Source organism: Trichosurus vulpecula, chromosome 7 (assembly GCF_011100635.1).
Source record: "Trichosurus vulpecula isolate mTriVul1 chromosome 7, mTriVul1.pri, whole genome shotgun sequence".
NCBI classification, from domain to species: domain Eukaryota; kingdom Metazoa; phylum Chordata; class Mammalia; order Diprotodontia; family Phalangeridae; genus Trichosurus; species Trichosurus vulpecula.
In genome coordinates, this window is record NC_050579.1 from 80,356,782 (window position 1) to 80,378,851 (window position 22,070).

The 22,070-nt window shown below is 42.7% G+C and overlaps 1 protein-coding gene across 6 annotated transcripts in view; it reads right to left on the reverse strand.

Moving 5' to 3' along the window:
- Window positions 1–18,577, reverse strand: part of FNBP1L (formin binding protein 1 like) — a 112,743-nt gene extending 94,166 nt beyond the window's left edge. For 3 of the 6 annotated variants that reach the window (XM_036766508.1, XM_036766509.1, XM_036766505.1), the window contains exon 1: window positions 18,329–18,577. In XM_036766508.1, the coding sequence (XP_036622403.1) occupies window positions 18,329–18,352 (24 nt within the window). In that variant the 5' untranslated portion in view covers window positions 18,353–18,577. Of the gene's footprint in view, window positions 1–9,146; window positions 9,194–18,328 lie in introns of those variants that run through there. The other 3 variants (XM_036766506.1, XM_036766507.1, XM_036766503.1) reach the window with 2 other exon arrangements.
- Between the last annotated feature and the right edge of the window lie 3,493 nt (window positions 18,578–22,070).

Below are 22,070 nucleotides of genomic sequence, written 5' to 3' on the forward strand. Positions count from 1 at the left end.
CTTAAACAGCTAGAGAAATGTTCAGTGTTCACTGCTAACTTGTGCGAATATGATAAAAATGGCAATACAAAGGTAATTTATAATATTAACTTACTACCAAACTATCAAAGGGTGGTTGTGTGTGTCCTTCGTTTTCAGAGGACCATGACACATCAGGGAAATGATGATACGACTCACAGTTGACTTTGATTTGATTGAGGGAGGGCTGTGCAAGGTCACCAGCCTCACTTTCTCCTCCAGAGCCACCTGGATCCAGTGACCTGGTATTCATCAAGATGACTGGAGATGACCCAGGATGCAATGGGAGACCCTGGCCCTTGTAGGCTCAGCTAAGTGAGTATCAAACTATCAAAGGGATACTTTATAAAACAATAAAATAATAACAAAATCAAACTATCAAAGGGATACTTTATAAAACAATAAAATAATAACAAAATAAAAAATAACAAAATCATTTGGAAAACCTAAAAGATCTGGAGTATGTAGGTAAATGAAAAAAAAGGTAGTGATGAAGACAAGGAAAGGAAAGTGCTCAGCGGAGGGACCGAAGATGGCAGGAAAACTGAGGGGTCAAGGTATTGGAACTCATAGTACGGATAAGAGCAGGGCTTGGTACTGGAAGGTATTTCATGCCTACTGGAATGCCAGAAGAGTGATCAGATAAGCAAATTTCAGGAACAAGAACTGTTTTGCCCGTCTTTGTGCTTCCAGCACTTCGCATAGTGCCGGTCATTTGACAAATGCTTTCTGATTTACTGACTACCCTTCCCTGCTTTCAGAGTTCATCACTCCTCCAGCTCTGGACTTTTACAATCCTGACCTAATGCCTGGACAGTTCAACCACACAATATCAAACTGTCCTTGAATCCGCTTACCAACTTACCCTCTTAACAGTCATGCCCTCCGAAATGTCAACTTTTACTCCCAACATATACCATCACTTTTCTTATTTATATTCCCAGAGAGAGTGCTGTAAATATAAAATCTTTCTCCTTTCTCCTCCTGCCTCATACAACACATTCTCAACACCCCAACTCCCCTGTCTTTGGCAAAAGATCTCACCTTTGGCTTTACTGAGTAGGCGGAGTCCAACTGCCATGAGCTCCTTCCTCTGTCCTACTTCATACCTTAAAATCCTCGTCATCCCCAATTCTCACCTTCTTGGTTCCAATGTGGTCCTCCTCCTTGCCAAGACAAACTTCCCTTCACATCTTCAGGAGCTTGCTCCCTTGACCTCTCCCCACCCCATCCACTAGCTCCTCATCCACAGCCTACAAATATTTCCACTTATGTCCCCATCCTTAAAAGACCTTAACTTGACTCTACCATTCCCCACAAGCTGTCATTCTATTTCTCCTCCTTTCTGCAGCCAAACTCCTAGAAAAGTTCATCTACATTCACTTCCTCCTGCAGTACGGCTTCTGACCTCACCCTCTGAAAAACTTTTATTTCCATAGTTATGCTGTTGGCCATCTCCTTTCTCCTACACATTGTCTCCTTCTTTGGTTTCCATGAAACTATCCTCTTTAGGTTCTGCTCTTGTCTGACTATTCCTTCTCAGACCCCCCTCTGCTGGGTTATCATCCTTCATCCACCCAGAACATGTGGGCATCCTCCAAGGCTCTATCCTGGGCCCTTTCTCTTCTTTGATCTCATCAGCTCTCATGGATTCAAGGATCTCTATGCTGATTACTCCTTAATTTATAATTTATATGCCTAACCCTAATTTCTTTCCCACATTATGCCTACTGGATATCCCTACACAAATGTCCTATTGGCATCTTGAATTCACAAAACTATTCCTCCTCCAAACCCACCTATTTCTGGTAAGGATTACCAACATTCTTCTGGTCACCAAAGTTTTCTACCTTTTGGCCATTTTTGTCTCTTCTCTCTCCTTTACTGCTCCCATTACCATAACCTATCAGTTGGTAAGTTTTGTTGAATCTATCTCCACAAAGTTTCTCACATCTGCCCCCTTTCTCTCTGCTCACATAGCTTCTCTAACATAGTTCAGGACATACTTCACAGACTAAAGTCTAACAGCTTCCTAAAATTTGCCACATAGCTACCAAACTGACATGCCTAAAACACAGATCTAACCATGTCACTTCTCTACTCAAAACTCTCTAACGACTTTCTATTGCATCTAGGACAAAATATAAGATTCTTTGGCCTTCCATGATCTGTCTCCTACCTATTTTGAAGTCTTACTTCATCTTCTTCCCCTTCACGCACTCTGCTCTAGTCAAACTCGCTTGTACTACACCAAGCCCACACATGTTATTTCCCATGCAAGACATCCCATCTCCCACCTCTGTGTCTTTATACAAGTGGTGCCAAGCCTGCAGTATACTTCCTTGACAATTCCTCATAGAATCTCTAAGTACCTTCAAAGCATCCATCAGATGTCACCTCCTTAATGGGGCCATTTCAACAGAACCAAGAGCACAAAGGGGAGTTATATAAAGTATAAAGAACAGGAAAGCAGATGGGAGCCATGTTATGAAGGGCCAGGCTAAGAATTTTGAAAATTCTTTATATGTACATATCTGCATACAACATGTGTTCCCTCCATCAAATATAAGCTCCTTAAAGGTAGGGACAGTTTCATTTTTGTCTTTGTGCCCCACATGCTTTGCAAATTTACTGTTGTTTTTGCAATTCCATCATTTCAGTCACGTTCAACTCTTCTGTTACCTCACTTGGGGGTGTTCTTGGCAAAGATACTGGAATGGTTTGCCATGTCCTTCTGCAGCTCATTTTACAGATGAGGAAACTGAAAGAAACAAGGTCAAGTGACCTACCCAGGGTCACACTGCTATCAAGTGTCTGAGGGCAGATTTGAACTCAGGAAGATAAATGAGTCTTCCTGACTCCTGGCCTGGTACTCTATACATGGCACCACCTAGCTGCCTGGGTAAGCTGTCTTGCACATAGGTATTAAAAGGGTTGTTAAATTGAAATGTGCATAACAATAACTTTAAAATATTGTTTTAGGAAAATTAACCTGGCAGTAAAGCATGAGATAGATTGAAAGAGAAAAGCTAATAGGTCATTGTGATCATCCAAATGTGAGGTGGTAAGGGCCTAGGTCCTAGAGCCTAGGTTCTCTTCCTAATGCTATTTATAAAACAGTGAAATGAAAAAAGTCAAGGAAACAGAAAAGTAAGATGAGTAGATAACAGGAGCAGTGCTTTTTCACACTCAATCAATACCTGACGAATTAATATATCTGTAAAATGAATTTCTTTAACACAGCACAGGCCAATGAATGACTAATAGCCAAGAAACGACCATGCCAAGGTCAAACAAGACAAGATTCCTGACCTAAGTATGAAGTACAAAATACTGTGAAAAGGACAAAAGTCAAAAGACCAAAAAACAACAAAAACACTTCTTTTTTTATTTAAATGTATTTAATATTTTGTTTTCAACATTTATTTTCACAAGATTTTGAGTTACAAATTTTCTCCTCATTTCTACCCTCCCCCCATTCCAAGATGGCATGTATACTGATTGCCTCATTCCCCAGTCAGCCCTTCCCTCTTTCACCCCACTCCCCCACCCCATCCCCTTTCCCCTTACTTTCTTGTAGGGCAGGATAGATTTCTATGCCCCATTCCCTATATATCTTGTTTCCCAGCTGTATGCAAAAAACAACTTCTTTTTTTAATTTTTTAAGCATCTGCTTTTAAAACTTTGAGTTCCAAATTCTCTCCCCTCTTCCCTTCCCACCCACCCTCCCTAGGAAGGCAAGCAATTCAACATAGATCACACATGTATCATTATGTAAAAGACTTCCACAATGCTCATGTTGTGAAAGGCTAACTGTATTTCCCTCCATCCCACCCTGTCCCCCTTTATTCAGTTTTCTCCCTTGACCCTGTCCCTTTTCAAAGGTGTTTGCTTTTGATTACCTCCTCCCCCATCTGCCCTCACTTCTATCATCCCCCCCTCTTTTAATCCCCTTCCCCTTACTTTCCTGTGGAGTAAGATACCCAACTGAGTGGGTATGTTATTCCCTCCTCAAGTCAAATCCAATGATAGCAAGATTCACTCATTCCCTCTCACCTGCCCCCTCTTCCCTTCCAACAGAACTACTTTTTCTTGCCACTTTTATGTGGGATAATTTACCCCTTTCTATCTCTCCCTTTCTCCCTCTCTCAATATATTCCTCTCTCACCCCTTAAATTTATTTCGTTTTTTAAGATATCCTTTCATATTCAACTCACCCTGTGCCCTCTATCTATATTCCCTTCAACTCCCCTAATACTGAGAAAGGTCTCATGAATTACACACATCATCTTTCCATGTAGGAATGTAAACGAAACAGCTCAACTTTAGTAAGTCCCTTATGAATCCTTTCTTGTTGACCTTTTCATGCTTCTCTTGATTCTTGTATTTGAAAGTCAAATTTTCTATTCAGCTCTGGTCTTTTCATTGAGAAAGCTCGAAAGTCCTCTATTTTATAGAAAATCCATGTTTTGCCTTGGGGGCATTATACTCAAGTTGTGCTAGATAGGTGATTCTTGGTTTTAATCCTAGCTCCTTCGACCTCCAGAATATCATTTTCCAAGCCCTTCAATCCCTTAATGTAGAAGCTGCTAGATTTTGTGTTATTCTGATTGTACTTCCACAATATTTAAGTTGTTTCTTTCTGGCTGCTTGCAGTATTTTCTCCTTCATCTGGGAGCTCCGGAATTTGGCGACAATATTCCTAGGAGTTTTCTTTTTGGGATCTTTTTTAAGAGGCGAGTGGTAGATTCTTTCAATTTCTGTTTTACCCTCTGGCTCTAGAATATCAGGGCAGTTCTCCTTGATAATTTCTTGGAAGATGATGTCTAGGCTCTTTTATTGATCATGGCTTTCAGGTAGTCCAATAATTTTAAAATTATTTCTCCTGGATCTATTCTCCAGGTCAGTGGTTTTTCCAATGAGATATTTCACATTGTCTTCCATTTTTTTCATTCCTTTGGTTCTGTTTTATAATAGCTTGGTTTCTCATAAAGTCAGTAGCTTCCACTTGCTCCAATCTAATTTTTAAGGTAGTATTTTCTTCAGTGGTTTTTTGGACCTCCTTTTCTATTTGGCTAATTCTGCCTTTCAAGGCATTCTTCTCCTCATTGGCTTTTTGGAGCTCTTTTGCCATTTGGGTTAGTCTATTTTTTAAGGTGTTATTTTCTTCAGTATTTTTTGGGTCTCCTTTAGCCAGTCATTAACTTGTTTTTCATGGTTTTCTTACATTACTCTCATTTCTCTTCCCAATTTTTCCTCTACTTCTCTTACTTGCTTTTCCAAATCCTTTTTGAGCTCTTCCATGGCCTGAGACCAATTCATATTTTTCTTGGGAGGCTTTTGATGTAGGCTCTTTGACTTTGCTGACTTCTTCTGACTGTATGTTTTGCTCTTCCTTGTCACCAAAAAAGGAATCTAGAGTTTGAGTTTGAGTCTGAGTTCGTTTTTGCTGCCTGTTCATGTTCCCAGCCAACTACTTGACTCTTCAGCTTTTTGTCAGGATATGACTACTTGTAGAATAGAGAGTACTATGTCCCAAGCTTTAGGGTCCAAGCACTGCTGTTTTCAGAGCTACTTCTACTCCACTGTCACCCCAGACTCTGTCCCAGCAGCGCTCCTCCTCCCCCAAGAACCACCAACCAGGACTGCAATACAGATCCACGCAGGGCACAGCAAGAGAATCTGCCTTTGTGCCCACAAAGCGCTCCTTGCACTCCAGCTCTGATCTGCTGCTAGATTCCTCCCACAGTGTGAGCCAGGGATTCGGGAAGCAGCCAATGCTGGAGTTCTGGAAGCAGCCTCAGGAGCTTCCTACTGCTGCAACCGCCAGGGCTGCACGACCTCCTCCACCCCCAGAGCTGGAGGCCAGACCGCTGTGAACTCAATCCCGCAGTTTCCCCCAACCTACTCTTTGGCGTTTGTGGGTTGAGAAATCTGGTAACTGCCATAGCTCACCGTTTTATGGCCCCAAGGCCAGTTTCAGATGGCTGATGCCGCATCTGGTCTGTACCCCACGCTGGGCTGCTCATCTACTCTCAGCACCATGCAACAGACCCCTTACCGGCAACCATCCAGGCTCTCCTGGGCTGGAGACCTGTTTCCCTCTGCTATTTCGTGTGTTCCGCAGCTCTAGAATTTGTTCAGAGCCATCTTTTTTCAGGTGTTTGGAGGGATTTGGGGGAGAGCTTATGCAGGTCCCTGCTTTCCAGCTGCCATCTTGGCTCCGCCCCCAACAAAAACACTTCCAATACCAAAACAACTAACATTGACTCTAGAACACAAATGGCTAAGCAAGTACAACAGTGTTTGTAATCTTACATCACCAAAAAAGAATTATCATACCACTATTAGTGTTCTTGGAACATAATTTTGAGTAAAAGAAACAGCCAAAATGTCTTATTTATGGAAATTGATTGCATTCTGCAATAAAATTCAGGGTCAAAAAGATCATGTTTTAAATAAAAGCAGAAGGTTTTTATTATTTTTAAATGTCCCACATGTCCCCCCCCTCCCCTCCTTTTGCCTTATATAGCTGGAATTACTGACACATATCACTGGTATGTAAGCTTTCTACCAAGCTGCACTAGGATTTCCATATGTAATCACACTAGAAGGAAGAAAAATAAGGCAATTAGAATGTTATTCTGTTTGCTAAACAAGTTCTTAACCAAAAACAATGATCAACTCTAATATCAATATATTTTCTTTAAAGTTCTTGAAAATAAATATTAAAATTCCATCACAAATCATAACTTATTAAAGCCAGGTAGAGAAAAATTGAATATAATTATAGTATCTTCCCAATATCATGAGTTTCAGAGAGAAAAATTAGGATTTTTTCTTTCAATTTTCTCCATTTTTTAATACTACACATAACATGATTTCAAAGTCTTAAATATTAGTTTTATTGTCATTTCTTGGATATCCCATCACAGTAAAGCTTTGAATTATATCATTCAAAGCAAATTAATAAAATATCTGTTATACTAACCTAACTTGAAAAGCTACTCACCAAACTGCTCATGGTAAGTAACAATTTCAGGCAAACAGTAAAAAAATGCTGACTTAATTTATTTTATGGCCCAAGAAGTTCCAGGATTGTTCCAAAATATGCACACATGCACACACCCCCTGTGCTTTAACTCTTAAAGCTATTAGCCAGAGGTTTTTTTTCTTAGCAATTACAATTTTCTAACACACATTCCCCAAATACCTTAACTTCACTATAATTTTGATGTTATTTTTTCTCAGAACATCTTTAGAATCATAAAGAATTATCTTATCAACCTATACAAATTACTGCACTCATTTGGGGGGGCGGGGAATAAATACTTTCCTGTCTTTGTCCAAACCAGCTGAATTCCCATCCAATTTAAATTGTTCTCAAATCTAGGCATCCATAAAATAATCAAACCAAAAAAATAGATAAAATATAGTTATACAGTACTGTTATACAGAAAAGTCAACTGTTCCCTTTTTTCTAACAATGCAAGGACTTTAAGATCTATCACCATTAAAAAAGACCAGCTAAGTCTTCAATTATAGCAGCAAAGTTCTTAGGCTTGACTAATACAAAAGGAAATGTCATACCAAGACATATAAATATTTCCAATTTGCTATATAAAATAGCTCCCTATGTTAGAATATGTACACTAACATTTTTCAGAGATGATAATAGATTAGCTTAACTATTTCAGCAAGGTTTCTGAAAATTCCAAATCTAATTTAAAGATAAAATCTTCACAATCAATGCCTTTTCACTTCTTGGAAACAGGAACAACAGGCTATTAAAACTAGAAAAATCTAAGTTTTTATATGCTTTCATTAATTAAAAAAACTGATATACTACAATATTTTGCACCATTTACACAAAGAATAAACGAACTACCAAACTTTTGTCTCAATAAGCTATCAAAACATAATCTATCCCCAAACTTACTGAAGGCAGTATCAAATGTTAGCTATTGGTGAGATTCAGAGAGCATACCTGGCATTATCTTTTTCCCTTGCCATTATATATTTCTCTCTTCCACCAAGTCTATAAGAAACTGTGTCCAATGAACACCATATTACCAAAGCAGTTGCTAAATACGAGTCTTGCATTACCTGACATTATGCCCCTTTAGCAGGCCACACAAAAGTGTGAGCATTATGTCACCATGGCAACTTCCTAATTAGGTCATTACATAGTTAAGTATTTTCACCACAATTCAAAAACTACATTTATGTAGTTCTATGCAAAACTACACAATTACACTTCATTATTCCTCTTCATTAATTTTTCATGGTGTTATAATAACAACCTAATAACTTCACCAAATACTATTCCAATGCCCAATCATGGTGTGGTGGTTACCCTAATTCAAAGAATTGAATGAAGCACAATTTATGGTAAGTTCTCCCACGTTAAAAAGGCTTTAAGTATCAATGATGGAATAGTAGAAAGAATAGCCTAAATATGAGAAGTTCATCACCACTCAGGTTTCCAAAGCAGGGACCCTGAACTGTCCCTAAGTATATGTAATCAAACAATCTGGGTGGGAAGAAGATGAGTCCATTTCATCTCCTTTCCACGGTGGAATGTCTCCAACACAACCACACTTGCCCTTATCCTCCAATCTCTCCTCAGGGAGATGTTGATGTTCACTGGCAGATGCAACGCTTACCTCCTAACCCTCCCCCCAGTCACCTCCTAGCTGAGGCAGGTAGCCTCAGAAGGCAAGCATTGCCCTCAAGAGGCAGTAACTAGTAGGAAACTTGCCTTTCCCTTTTTTATTTTGGGTAGGATAGAGTGAGCACTCATTACCTCCTGCTTAAACAATAGCAATAGCCTTTAACTAGAGTGTCCTGCCTCAAGCCTCTTCCTTCTCCAAAGCATCATACACACAGTGAGGAATGTACACAAGTAAATACACACATATCGGAGGTCATGCTCAAAAAAATTTTTTTACTGACAAGGCAGCACAATCAAAAAGGATTAATATACTAGATGGCATAGCTATAGTAACTCATCACCATAGTCTAGTAAGTCTAGTACAGAGGGGATCATGATCTACACTTGTGGAATTAATTCCTACACCAATCAAATTATAGACACTTCAACCACTGGAGTTAACAGGAATCCTTACATACTGTTGAGTCACATTCAAGGTGGGCAGCATTACAGACTTCATGGTTCTTCTCAGGCTCAGCAGCCAGAACTGTCTAAAGTCTTGACTTGGGGCACATTTCCCTGGAAAGCATTCAAGAAGATGAAAGAATAAAGAAAGTGATGTACTGGGTGAGGGAAGGACTATCTAGCCACAAAGACTTTCCTAAGCCACGGGAAAGAAAAGTATCCTAGAGATATATATGTTCATTTCCCTCTCTGAGTCGTTAACAAATTCAAACATGTAAAGCATCTACTTATTGCATGTCAGGCACTGAGCTATAGGTGACTGGATGACAAAACTGAAAAACTGAACTTCTGCCCTCAAGGATACTAAGGGGACTAGGGCATACACACAAATATGATACAAAATAAAATGTATGAAAGCCAAAGGAAAGCTTCTAGAAAATCAGCTATTAAGAAATCTGAGGAAGGAGAAATCACTTTGGGGGGAGGGGAGGAGAATCAAGGGAGGATTCATGGAGAAGATTGCAGCCAAGCAGGATCTTAAAGAACGGAAAGATTTCAAAACATGGAGGAATCCAAATACAGAGATTCAAAGCTCTAAAGTTGAAAGAAATGTCTGACTCCAATTCAACCTCATTTTATAGATGCAGAAACTGAGGCCCAGGGATGTTAAGTGAGTTACCCAAGGTCACAGAAGTAGGAAGTGACCAAGGCAGGACTGGAACCCAAGTCCTCTGAGTCTACAGTCAGAGGTTTGTTTTTATTACTTACCCTCCACTTGTAGGAGACAGAATGTCCAATTAAAATATGATCAAAGAACCAACAGTGAGTAGTCCAGCTTAGCTGGAACAGAAAAGTAAATGGTGTATAAACTAAGACCTATATATCTGGAAAGCTATTTCAGGATCAATATAACAAATGCTTTGAAAGGGCTAGGCCTGAAATAGGGATAGCAAAGCTTTTTATACTCTAGGCAGAAGAGGTGGTAGTGGTAGTAGTAGTTATAATGGTGTAAGTAGGGGGAAGGGTAAGATGCCAGAGGTGCAAAGTAGAATTAACAGGGCTTAGCAACTAACTGATTGGGGTAGGGGTGGGGGTGGAGGATGTCAAGTGTCATCAAGCCCTGAATTTGAGTTTTAATTTAAAGAACCAATGCCTTTCCCTTCTCTTTTTTTTTTCCTTCAAAGTTGAAAAAAATCACTGAGTGCCTTTAAATTTGGGAGTTAGCTTCTAGATCCAAGGAAATTTTGCTAGCCTTGTTATACAGTGTAAAAGAAGCTTCAAAGAGATATTCAATGGATAATTTTTGAAAATATAATTTTACAACTTAAAAACTTGGCAAGTTATTTCCTTCTGTCAACGTTGGAGCCGATTCTTCAAAAACATTCTTAAATATTTATGCTATATCAAAATAAACTTCCTTTACCACAAGGAATAAATCAACTTATGAGTCCAAAAGTTAGAAGAGAGAATTAAAAGTCCACAGTTCCAATGAGTTGTCAAAACAACATAAGGCATTTTCCTACTAAAGACAAAAATAAAGCAATGGTACAATAACTTGGTGTGGAATTAATATTAACTCATGGAGGAGTAGAAGCTTAAACAACAGGGAGGTGGTATCAAACAAATAGTACTTTATCTCATATAAACATAACAGTGTAAGAAAGCAAAAGCCTAAATCACTGAACAATGCTAGCAATTTAACCTCCAGACCTCAACGAGTAGCATCTAGCACAGTGCCTTGGGCAAGCAGGGCACTTAACAAATGTTCCTTGAATGATATGTTGAGATTCTTCAACAGAAGATTCTGCCAAATGATTCTAGACTACCAATTCAATTCAGTTCCACAAACATTGCCTATTATGCCTACTAAGTACAGAGGCACTAGATTCTCTACCTTTCTGGTACTACTAGGTGAAGTAATGTATAAACTCTTTCTACCACCAGAAGATAAAGTAGATAAACTTTCCTACTGTCACAAACTTTTTTGACAGAACTGCGTATTGAAGTCATTATGCTAGCATATGGCAGGTGCGAGCAAGCTGCAATATGTAACCATTAAAGAACACGAGTGAAAGACATTTTCAGGGAATAGAAAGATGAGCAGGTCAACTGTTAAGGGCAAAAGATGACAGATGGACAGTCAGGGTATGTGCCACTGATATCCTCTTAATGGGTGGACCCCTCCAAAGGGGACTTGTAGTAGGACATGAGTAAGGGTTAGACAAGATAGGGAGGCAAGTATAGGCTTTGATCTGCATCATTGGAGGAAACTTCTAAATGGAAGAGAACACATCCATTTCAGTATTTAAATATGCTTAGCCAGCACTAATCAACAGAAGCCACCCCTTTGGCAAAGACTCAGAGGTCCAGAAGAGTCAACCTGCTCCAATCTTAATATTGCTTCTTGCCAACCACTGTTCTATCATCTTAAGAATCTCTTCTCTCTTATAGTCTATGCTGCTTCATTCTAATTACCACAGTCTATCAACTTCTATGACACTATCCTCCCAATCCTGACTCTCAATCTTTGCATCTCTTGTCTTGCCCAGAGTCACACAACTAAGAAGTGTTTGAAGTAGAATTCAAACCTAGTCTAGTGACTGGACTAGGCTCCACCACATTGGGCTACCAACTTAGATTTAAGAAAGATATATGTACATAAGATAGAAGCAAAGGAAAGCAACAGAAAATAAATACAAAAGTCCGTCACAATTCTGAAAGAATAGTGTCAGCAGTGCTAAAGTTCGGAATGACCTAAGCCTAGCAAGGAAATAGGACAATAAAAGGGGGGGGTGGGGGTGGGGGAGGAGCAGCAGAGGAGCTCCATGGCAGGAAGGAGGATAGAAGGATCAGCTCGGCCAGCAATTTGGAGCGGACAAAGCAATACCAACTGACAATGGACTTCTCTGCCAAAGAGAATAACCTTTGGACCAAAAAGAAAACCAGAAAAGAGTACAGGCATTGAAACCCAAGATAAGTAAAAAGACAGCAAGGAGAGATGAATTCAAGTCATCTGGCTCAGATGAACAACACCCTCAGGGACTGAAAGAGCTGGAAAATGTAACTGCTGAGCTAGAATCCAATCATGGAGCAAGACTGGAGAAAAAAGAGGGTGTCCCAAGTCTGAAAAAGGGGATGTGTTGTCCCAAGTTTCAAAAAAAAAACAGCCTGCAAATAGGCGGATAACCTTAAATCCTATTTCTGTGAAAATTCCAAAACAAGATGTGAAAAAGAACAAGAGACAGAAAGATAGAAAAGGAGACTGAGATTACAAATCATCAGTACGGCTTCATCAAGAATAGTTCATACCTCATTATTTTATCTCCTTTTCTGACAATCACTAAATTCGTTGGGAATGCTGTAGCTAGAGGATAATGAAGAGACAAGTAGACTGATTTGAAAGGGGTCAAATGCACAGACCCCCTACATGCATTCTTCATCCCATCCTATCCCCTTCTGTCTGCTCTAGCGTTGTCCCTTCAACCAAACCCCTCTATTTCTAACCTCTCCCAATCTCCTCAGACCTTCCCTATTTAAGCCTCTCTCATCTTAAAAAAAAAATCATCCCTAGATTTTTCATACCCTCAAGCAGTTATCCTTGTATCTCTCCTCTTTCTCAGCAAAACTCCTAGAAAAAGCTGTCTATGCTTGTTGCTTCACTTCCTCTTCCTCTCACAGTACTCTCTTACAAACTTTTTACAAATCTGGCTTCCCAATCTCATCACTCAACTGCAACTGATCACTCCAAAATTATCAATGATCTCTTAACTGTCAAATGTTGAGGTCTTTTGTCAGCCCTCATTTTTTCTTAACTTCTGCTGTATTTGACACTGTTGTTCACTTACTCACCCATAAGATCACCAGTGCCATATTATCTAAAGCTGAAAGGAACCTCAGAAGCTCTTTCCTACCCCAGACCCACCACCTCCTTCTTTCTTAACACTGTCTTGGTGACTTCATTAGTTCCCATCAGTTTAATTACCATCTTTGTAGAGATGATGTACAGATGTACATATCCAAGCCCCACAGATCTCCTGAGCTTCCAGTACCAAAGCACCAACTACCTAGCGGATGCTTCCAAGTACATGTCTCAGAGACATCAAACTCAACATGTCCAGGGCAAAACTAATGATCAGCCCTGTCAGTCATTAAAACTTTTATTTTCTGACACAGCCCTGTCAGTTCTCCTACCTTTAAGAATGACTCTTCTGGATCTCCTCTGGCTCCCTCCTCCCGGCTCCCCTCAGGCAATTCCCCAAGACTTTGCTCTTGGCTATCTGCTACAGTTTAAACCAAGGGCGGGGAACCTGCGGCCTCAAGGCCATATGTGGCCCTCTAGGTCCTCAAGTGCAGCCCACTGATTGAATCCAAGTTTTATAGAACAAATCCCCTTAATAAAATGATTTGTTCTATAAAACTTGGACTCGGTCAAAAGGCCACACTCAAGTACCTAAAAGGCCACATGTGTCCTCAAGACCAAAGATTCCCCACCCCAGGTTAAACCATCTTACCTCCATGCAAAGGATTCCCAAAACAGTACATCCACCTCTCACCTCTCTCCTACTCTCAGTCTCACATACACAACTGCTAGTAAGACAGCTCCACCCATATGTCTTCAAAAACCTTATACTTAAAGCTTTGTGACCCTGGACAAGTCACTTAATCTCAATAGGTCTGTTTTATCATCTGTAAAATAAAGTAGTTGGTTCATTTCTACTCTAAATGTATGAACTTATGAAAATCCAATCTTCCCTCTAAAACTTGATTTTCCTCCTGATGCTTTTTTAAATTGGGGCTTTCTCCCCAATATCAAGCATTTCCCCCACCCATCCAAAAAGAGAGAGAAAACAAAACCTTTGCAACCAATATGTATAGTCAAGCAAAACAAATTTCCTTATTAGAGGTACTCAGGTGGCATAGCGGATAGAACACTAAGCCTGGAATCAGGAAGACCTGATGTCAAATTCAGCCTCAGACACTAGCTGTGTAACCCTGGGCAAGTCATTTAACCTTTGTTTGCCTCAATTTCCTCAACTGTAAAATGGGGTTAATAAAAGCACCTACCCTTAGAGTTAACTGTAACAAGTGAGATAATATTTGTAAAAGAGTGCAGAGTGTCTGGCACACAGTAGGCATATAAATAGTAGCTATATAAATGCTTATTCTCTTCCCACCCCCCTACACTTCCCTTCCATATTGGCTATGCCCAAAATAATGTTTCATCATGCACATTAAGAGTCCATTATCACCTCTCTGTTAGGAAGTATTTTCACTCGTCTGAGTTGATCAGCATCAAGTCTTACAAAATTGTTCCTTTTAAAAATTCTGCTTTTATAGTATAAATTGTTCTCCTGCTTCCACGGAATTTAGATCATAAATGTCTTCACAGGTTTCTCTGAAACCAACTCTCATTATTTCTTGAGGTTTCTGGGGTACAGAAGTATTCTATTGCATTCATGCACCACAATTCGTTCAATCAATTGATGGGCAGCCCCTGGTTTCCATTTCTTTGCTACAGTGCTTAGCACATAGCTGTCATTTTAGAAGAGGACCAATGACATCACAAGGTAATGTCTTGACTTGCTCCTGAGTTGGATTTAAGTGAGGCAGAGTTGCATAAAGTTGTCAGCCTCCCTTTCTCTTCTAGAGTCATCAAAGCCCAGGGGCCAGACAAAGTAACGACCACAGCCAATGGCCCTGGATACAATGGATGACTGATACCACTGATGTCTGACTGCACTCTAAGAACTCTGTACTCCGTGCTTCAGCCATCGTGAGCCATTAAAACAAATTGTTCTCATCCACCTACTCTGCCAGGAGAAGTGTTCACACACTTGGGGCAGACATCTCTCTAACTCACCTACCGGTCTGAGGCCCTGTCATTTAACCTCAACCTGGTTTAGCCCATCTAATTTTACAGGGTGCGGCCACCGTGCATGCTACAGCTTCTTGGAGCCACAGGTGAGAACAAAGTGACAGGTGAACACCAAAGGTAGAGGAGCAGCCCTGAAAAGGGCTCAGCAAGCCCTCACACCAGAGGTGCTAGTCCTCTCTGGCCACCCCATATACCCTTCCCCTTTTCCTCTTTCTATGATCCCTTTGGGGCACAGGCCTAGTGGTGGTATTCCTGAGCCAAAGAGCTTCTTTTTATTAATAACATCTCTATCTTTCCAGGCTGCAAACTTCAAAATCATCTTTGACTCCTCCATTTTCCTAAGCCCCCACATCTCATCAGTTGCCAAGTCACATCAACCCAATTTTCCTCACCATGTCTTTCCCATCCACCCTCTACTCTCCAATGCCATGACCACCAACCTAGTCTTGACTCATTACTTCTTGCCTAGATTATTGCAATGGTCTGTTGAACATTTATTTCTACAACAATTTAAGGTATACAAAGAGAGGCAACACTGTTCAGTGGATAAAAAGCCTCATAGTCGAGAAAAGCTGGGTTCAAGTCTTGATGAGATTTCATACATACTAGCTGAATGACACAGAGTCCAGCATTCTGTTACACCACAATGCCTAACATGATATTAGAGATTAGAACTCCATTTTAGCAAAAGTCAGAGATATCACAGATCGGGTCATTTATTCAACAAACATCTGTTAAGCACCATGATTAATAAGGCTTATTTTCATTGTTCAGTTCAGTCTGAACTCTACGTGACCAATCTCTTGGCAAAGATACTGGAGTGGTTTGTCACTTCCTTCTCCAGTTCATTTTACAAATGAGGAAACTGAGGCAAAGAGGGTTAAGTGACTTGCCCAGGGTCACACAGGTAGTAAGTGGTTGAGGCCAGCTTTGAACTGAAGTCTTTCTGACTCCAGGTCTGGGGCTCTATCCACTGTGTCACCTAGCTGCCCCTAATAAAGGTATGTGCTAACATCACTAAGTGGTTCTATGTTACTTTGCTCTTTATTTTTATAAAGAATAGTAGCTTTATAATAAAAATAAGCACACGTCTAAGAATGAATATAATGAGTACATTCCACCATTTCCCAACACAGTACAATCAACTCAACTTTTAGAATGTCATTCCTATAATTATAAATGAGAATGAGACAGCTTATGCATCTAAAATTTCCAAGAACATTTTCCCACATTCAGCTTTCTTAAGGGCATGAGTGGCAACATGTGATCCCAGGAAGGAGAGTAAAATACATTCCTCTAAAGTATCTGACTCTATACTTTGTCCAATTCAAAAATACTGAAAGGAAATTCTAGTAAAATGAAGTATCAGGTTCTATTTTATGTAGTTTACAAAACTGAACAGCTAGCTAGTTAATAACTGTTTCAAACACATCCTCAGACCACTAAAGAACTGCTTTGCATTTTAACAGGCAAGGCAGTTAAAAATTATTTCTTTCTATTCCGAATTTATGTCATTTACTGTCAGCATGGCTCAAGAGGAAATTTTTGCACAATTGTACAGCAGTACAAAGTAGTTTTTCAATTACAGGGGAAATTGTAAATTGTATAGCAATACCAAGTAATTTTTCAATTACGGAAGAAATTGTAATCAAAACCAGAATTCTGTTCTTTGCTGACTGAAAACTCATCCAATGGGTTAAATTTCAACAGGTTATTTTGGGGACAGAAGGGAGAAGGTAAGTGTTTCTAATATATTCTTTCCGAAAATCCTTTTAAGAAAAACTTTAAATGTGGGCCAAAATGCTTTTTTATTGCCTTTCCTTCTGAAAAAAAAAATTTCTAAAGGAAAACCATTATCTGTGCCCCAGAGGGCTGTGTTTGTTATTACTGGCTTACCTGTCTTGTAAACTATCTGGCTTGCTCACCAAAGTGCCATTCGTACGTGGGGGGAAATGTATATAATTTCAAAACTGGAATGAGAGAAATCTAATCACGCCAGAAATGGGAAGAAGAGGGCATACCTTTTGTGCACAACACAAGAAAGGCCAAGTCGCATTGAACTTGCTCCCAGTAAGGGCACACAAACTCCAAACCACTTGTTCCACCGCAGAAACCTCTCTGATTAGGGAGGAAGGCGGGTACAATGGCCCCGTGATGAAGCGAGCTCCGCTCCCCGCGTACCTGGAGCCCAGGAAAGCCCCACAGGTGCGACAACGAGAGGGGCGGGGCCGGCTGGCGCTCCGCCCCCCGGAGCTCCAGGGAAGGCCCCCGGCGCGCACCTTGGCCGCTCACGCCCCTCCCCCGCGCGGCGTGGGCCCCCGGCCGAGAGTAGGGGGTGGAGGGGAAGGGCACCGAGCTAGCCGAGCCTTCCCGGCTCCCACGGGGACCGCGGCTAACCTGCGCCCCACCCTCCCCGACACCCGGGAGGCGCTTCCTCCCCGCGGGGCCCCGGCCGCAGCCCGCTCCAGCCCGCAGCCGAGCACCAGGGAAAATGGGCGTGTAGAGCGGGCCTCGGAACAAAGCCGCGCGCCCCCTCCGCTCGGCCCTACCTGGAGCGGGGCGGGGGGCCCGGGGCAGCGCCCCCTCCCCTTCCCGGGGAAGGAAGGTGCCGAGCCCCCGCCCACACAAACACCTCTCCTTCGGGACAATAGGGTCCCGCCCTCCCCTCCGAAGGCAGCCCCGAGATACAAAGGAAGCCTAGGCGCTGGCTGCCCCCGGCCCGCCCCACCGCGGGGCAAGGGGACGGGGGGAAGGAGAGAAAAAACCGGGGGTGGGGGGGAAAGGGGAGGGGGCTAAAGGAAGAGGGGACAAGGAGGAGAGGGAGGGGCGGGAGACGAGAAGAAGAGGAAGAGGAGGGGGCTGGGGAGAGAGGAGGGAGGCAGGGGAAGGTGGGAGGGGCAGGGGGCGAGGAGACGAGGAAGAGGAGGGGGCTAAGGGAAGAGGGCAAGGAGAGAAGAGAGGCGGGGGGGCAGGGGGAGGGGGCGCACCCCCAAGGATGGGCCCGGGAAGGAGGGGAGGGACGCCCCCCTCGAGCGGAAGCCGCGGTCGGGGGCCACGAGGCGCCCCCCCGCCTCCTGGACCCCCCGCGGGCGGAGAACGCGGGGCCCGGAGGGGGGCTCGGCGGAGGGGCTCGCACACAAAGGGAGCGGGACCCTCCCTCGCCTCGGAGGCCTCCGCCCCCAGTCCCTGGAGCCCCCACGGTCGCGGGGGGGCCCCCGCTCGAGGTCGGGTCCAGTCCGGCCCCGGGCGGAAAGGAAGCGAGAAGAGATCAGGGGAGGGGGCGCGCCCCTCGGCGGCTCGGCTCGCCCCGCACTCACCCACAGCTCCGTGCCCCAGCTCATGGCGGAACTCGAGGCGCTCGGGTGGCCGGTCAGTCGGTCGGTCTGTCTGTCCGCTCGCTCGCGGTCCCGTCAGTCAGTCCTTCCCTCCGGCTCGAGGCTGCCGCCGCCGCCGCCGCCGCCGCCGCCGCTGCCGGGCTCCCCAGTGAGTGAGTGAGGGAGTGAGTGAGAGCGAGAGCAGACTGGAGAAGCCGCCGTCGCCGCCGCCGCCGCCGCGCCCCGCCCCCCAGAGCACAGGGAGGGGGACAGCGAAGGGAGGGGGAATGGAGCGGGAGTGCCGCGGTGCACGACGGGATCGGGAAGGGCCTGCGCCGCCCGGCGGCGGACCCGGAGGCCGGGGCTCCCGGCGGACCTCCGCGTTCCGCTGGGACGTGCCCTCGGGGCACACCTTGCTGCCTCGGAGAGGCGGGACGGAGGACGGGAAAAAATACACCTCTCACCCACCCAGGCCTCCGTCTCGGGCTCCGAACCCGCGGCCGGGCAGCACACGCCCTTCGCACCTCCCTCTTCCTCCTCGGGAAAAGCAATGGCCCGGAGCCTCGGAGGGATCTTCCTGATGCCTGGCGGGTGCGCTGGCCGCAAGGTTCCTGTCGAGTACTCTCATATTTTAAATGCCCAGGCTGTGGAGAAGCCCGCAATTCTGGCGTTGGAAAGGACCGGCCATGGCACCCAGAAGAGCGCCCTCCGTCCCACGCGTGACCAACACCCTTCGAGGCTCGACTTGGCGACATTTAGTGGAGAGGGAACCCACGGACGCCCGAGGCTCCACTCCTGGACAGCTCTCTTTTTTAGGAGGCTTTCCCCACCATCAAGCCTGCATTTTCATCTTTGCAAATTCCACCCACAAGTTCGTAGTTAAGCCTGACTGGCTTGGCAAACCTGAGCCCATTTCCGTACCGTAGCTGTTAAAATACTTGGAAACAATTAGCATGAATAGCGTGTCCTCCCATGTTTTCCAAAGGATTGTAAACTGGAGGTCCCCCTCATCCCTTCCACTCCTAGGATTGTCAAAAAGTCCTGTTTGTAGAAGACTTTTTGATTTACAAAACATTTTTAAATATTTTTCTGAGGTCACTCCTACAATTCTATAATCTGTAGATGATGAGACTGAGGCTCAGAAATATTAAGTGACTTGGCCTTGGTCACACAACCAAAACCAAGAACTTAAAGTGTTTCGGTTTTTATTTATTTATGTTTACATACGTTTATAATTTGTACCACTTCCCCACCATTGGGGGAAAATACAGTCCCAACAAAACAAATTCCCACAGTGGCCATGCATCAAAATCTATGTCACGCTGTACCTTTTAAGTTCATCATCCCTCTGACGAGATAAGTGCTTTGTATCTTCCTCAGTCTTCTGGATTCATGGCTTATGACTGCATTGATCAGAGTTCAGAAGCTCTTAAAATTCAGTGCTCATGTCACTCTTGGTCGCCACTCACTTTTCAAATGTGGAATCTAGAGCTGGAAGGGACTGTAAGATCATCTAAACCAAGCCCCGTCTTTCTACAGATAGAAGAAACCGAGGCTCAGAGTTTAAGGGACATGCCTAAGGTCACCAAGGTAGTGAGTGGTAAGGACCCTGGACAATAAATTTCAATCTAGTCCCTTTATCCCAGCATCAGCCCTTCAAAGTCCCAAACATTTCCAAATGGAGGAGAGGGAGTAGTGAAAAGCCAATGAGGGAGTTTAAGCTTCAGTGACCAAAAAAAAAAAAAAAGTAAACGTAGTCCTTTAAGTGAACTGCTCTAATTTTAGGAGTTCTATATGAAACTTTAGACAAGGAAAACCAATCAATACCTTTTACAAAAGTCCACTTGTGATGTTGTGAAATAAGATTCAGAACCACAGCCAAATGGGAGCAGCTTGGAACTAAGACTCAGCATGTGCTACCACTTTCTCCAATAGGGAGCTGACTGGATTTTTGGTAAGGGGGAGAGAGAAAAAACTTGTGAACTAGATACCTACCAGACCACAAAAATTAAGTTTTGTGTCCATGAAGCCTCTTCTGCATTGAGGATTTTTTTTTTGTTACCTTTGGATTATCTGTAATATTGGAGTCAGGGCTTCTACCTCATTGAACAATCATTAACTACTCGGCTAGTTTAACTGGTCCCGTCAGCAACTCCCTGGTAAGCTTTAGTATTAATTACATCCCTGCTAAGAAAATTACACTGAAACCCACCTAGTTAACCCAGGACTTCCTGACCGCTGTATCAACAAAAGGAGGGAGGGGAGAAGCCAACAAGAGTTTAATCATATTATGAAGATCTTAAATTATTTCACAGCAAGTTGTACCTTGCCTCACATCCCTACCCTGCAAAGACTGCCTCTCTGCCCATTTAACTTGAATCCCTCCCTTCCTTAATCCATATGCTTCTTTACACTCTCTTAAATCAGCACTTAGCCTAGTGTAGCTTTTGACTTAATACAACTGATCCGATCTTCCCATAGCAGTCCAGTCGCTCAATTTTGTGTCCTGCACTGAAACCAGCAGGACCATATATACTTGCACCCCCAGTTCAAAGTAGGCTGTGGAGCATTTTTAAATTTCCAAGTATATAATTCAGTGGAACAGTTATGGAGTGCTGATTTAATACTTCCTTCTAAACGCACGATTCTTTCCTGTTCTGCTATTTTAAATCTAATATCACTCGGAGTCCTTAGTGACACTGTGAATCATTTGACTTCACTGCCATGACCCTGCTCTCTCCCTATCTGCCACTTCTAATGTTTACCGAAAACAGTAAATAGTTCTGCTAAAACCATACCAATCCTAACATTCAGCTTAACTAAGTCACTGAATCAGAGATTTTAGTATGGGTATGGAAGCTTAATTTAAACCACAGTGCTATGCTGGTTCATTGAACTGTATAATAATCTAAAATTCACTGTCTTCTAAAACCTCTAATCATGCTTTGTATACAGACACCAGTGGAAGATACTGGCTTACCTCCTGAAGAAATGTGGTGGGTTTTTTTTTAGACGTTTCTGAACAGGAATCCATTTTTAGGACAATATTTTTCTCTTTGAAGATTGTAAATTTCCAAACTACACTTCAGATGTTTCCATACAAAATGAAAACCCAAGGACAGGGGAGGGGAAGGGAAAATTACATTCATCCCACTATTACCTTAGGGTTTCTTAGTGTAATTTGAGTCTAACTTCCATTGAGAATCCTTTCTGGCAATAAAACTATTTCCTCTGAATCATACAAGCAATTAAATAAACTAATAAAATCACACACAAAGTATTGCAGCTTGAGCCTTTTGCACAGATGGGAAAGGGATCTACTCAAAATACTTATCTTCCCATTGATGCCAGAACTAATTAAGTTGATTTGACAGATTGACTGAAGGGTCCCTGCACCACTGCATTGCCTTCCCTCTCAGAACTTTACATTCAGTTGAAAAGGACATGGTTTCCCTGACTGAACAATACCATTCTTTGGTCAAGGTTAGAAGAGGAACTCAACTTTCCTACTAGAAACTTCAAACAAGTTCTCAAAGTGTATTTGTAGGCATCTTATGATATTAAAATTTACTATGTTCCAACAAAGTCCATGAGTAATTGGCATACAAGGTGAAAGCCATCACTACAGAAAAAGAAATTTATATTTTTATAACTGAAAAAAAGAGAAATTCAGTGGTACTATATAGTTGAGAGTCATGAAAATCCCGGTATCTAAAAAAATTAAAGTTGAAGGTCACCCAAAGGA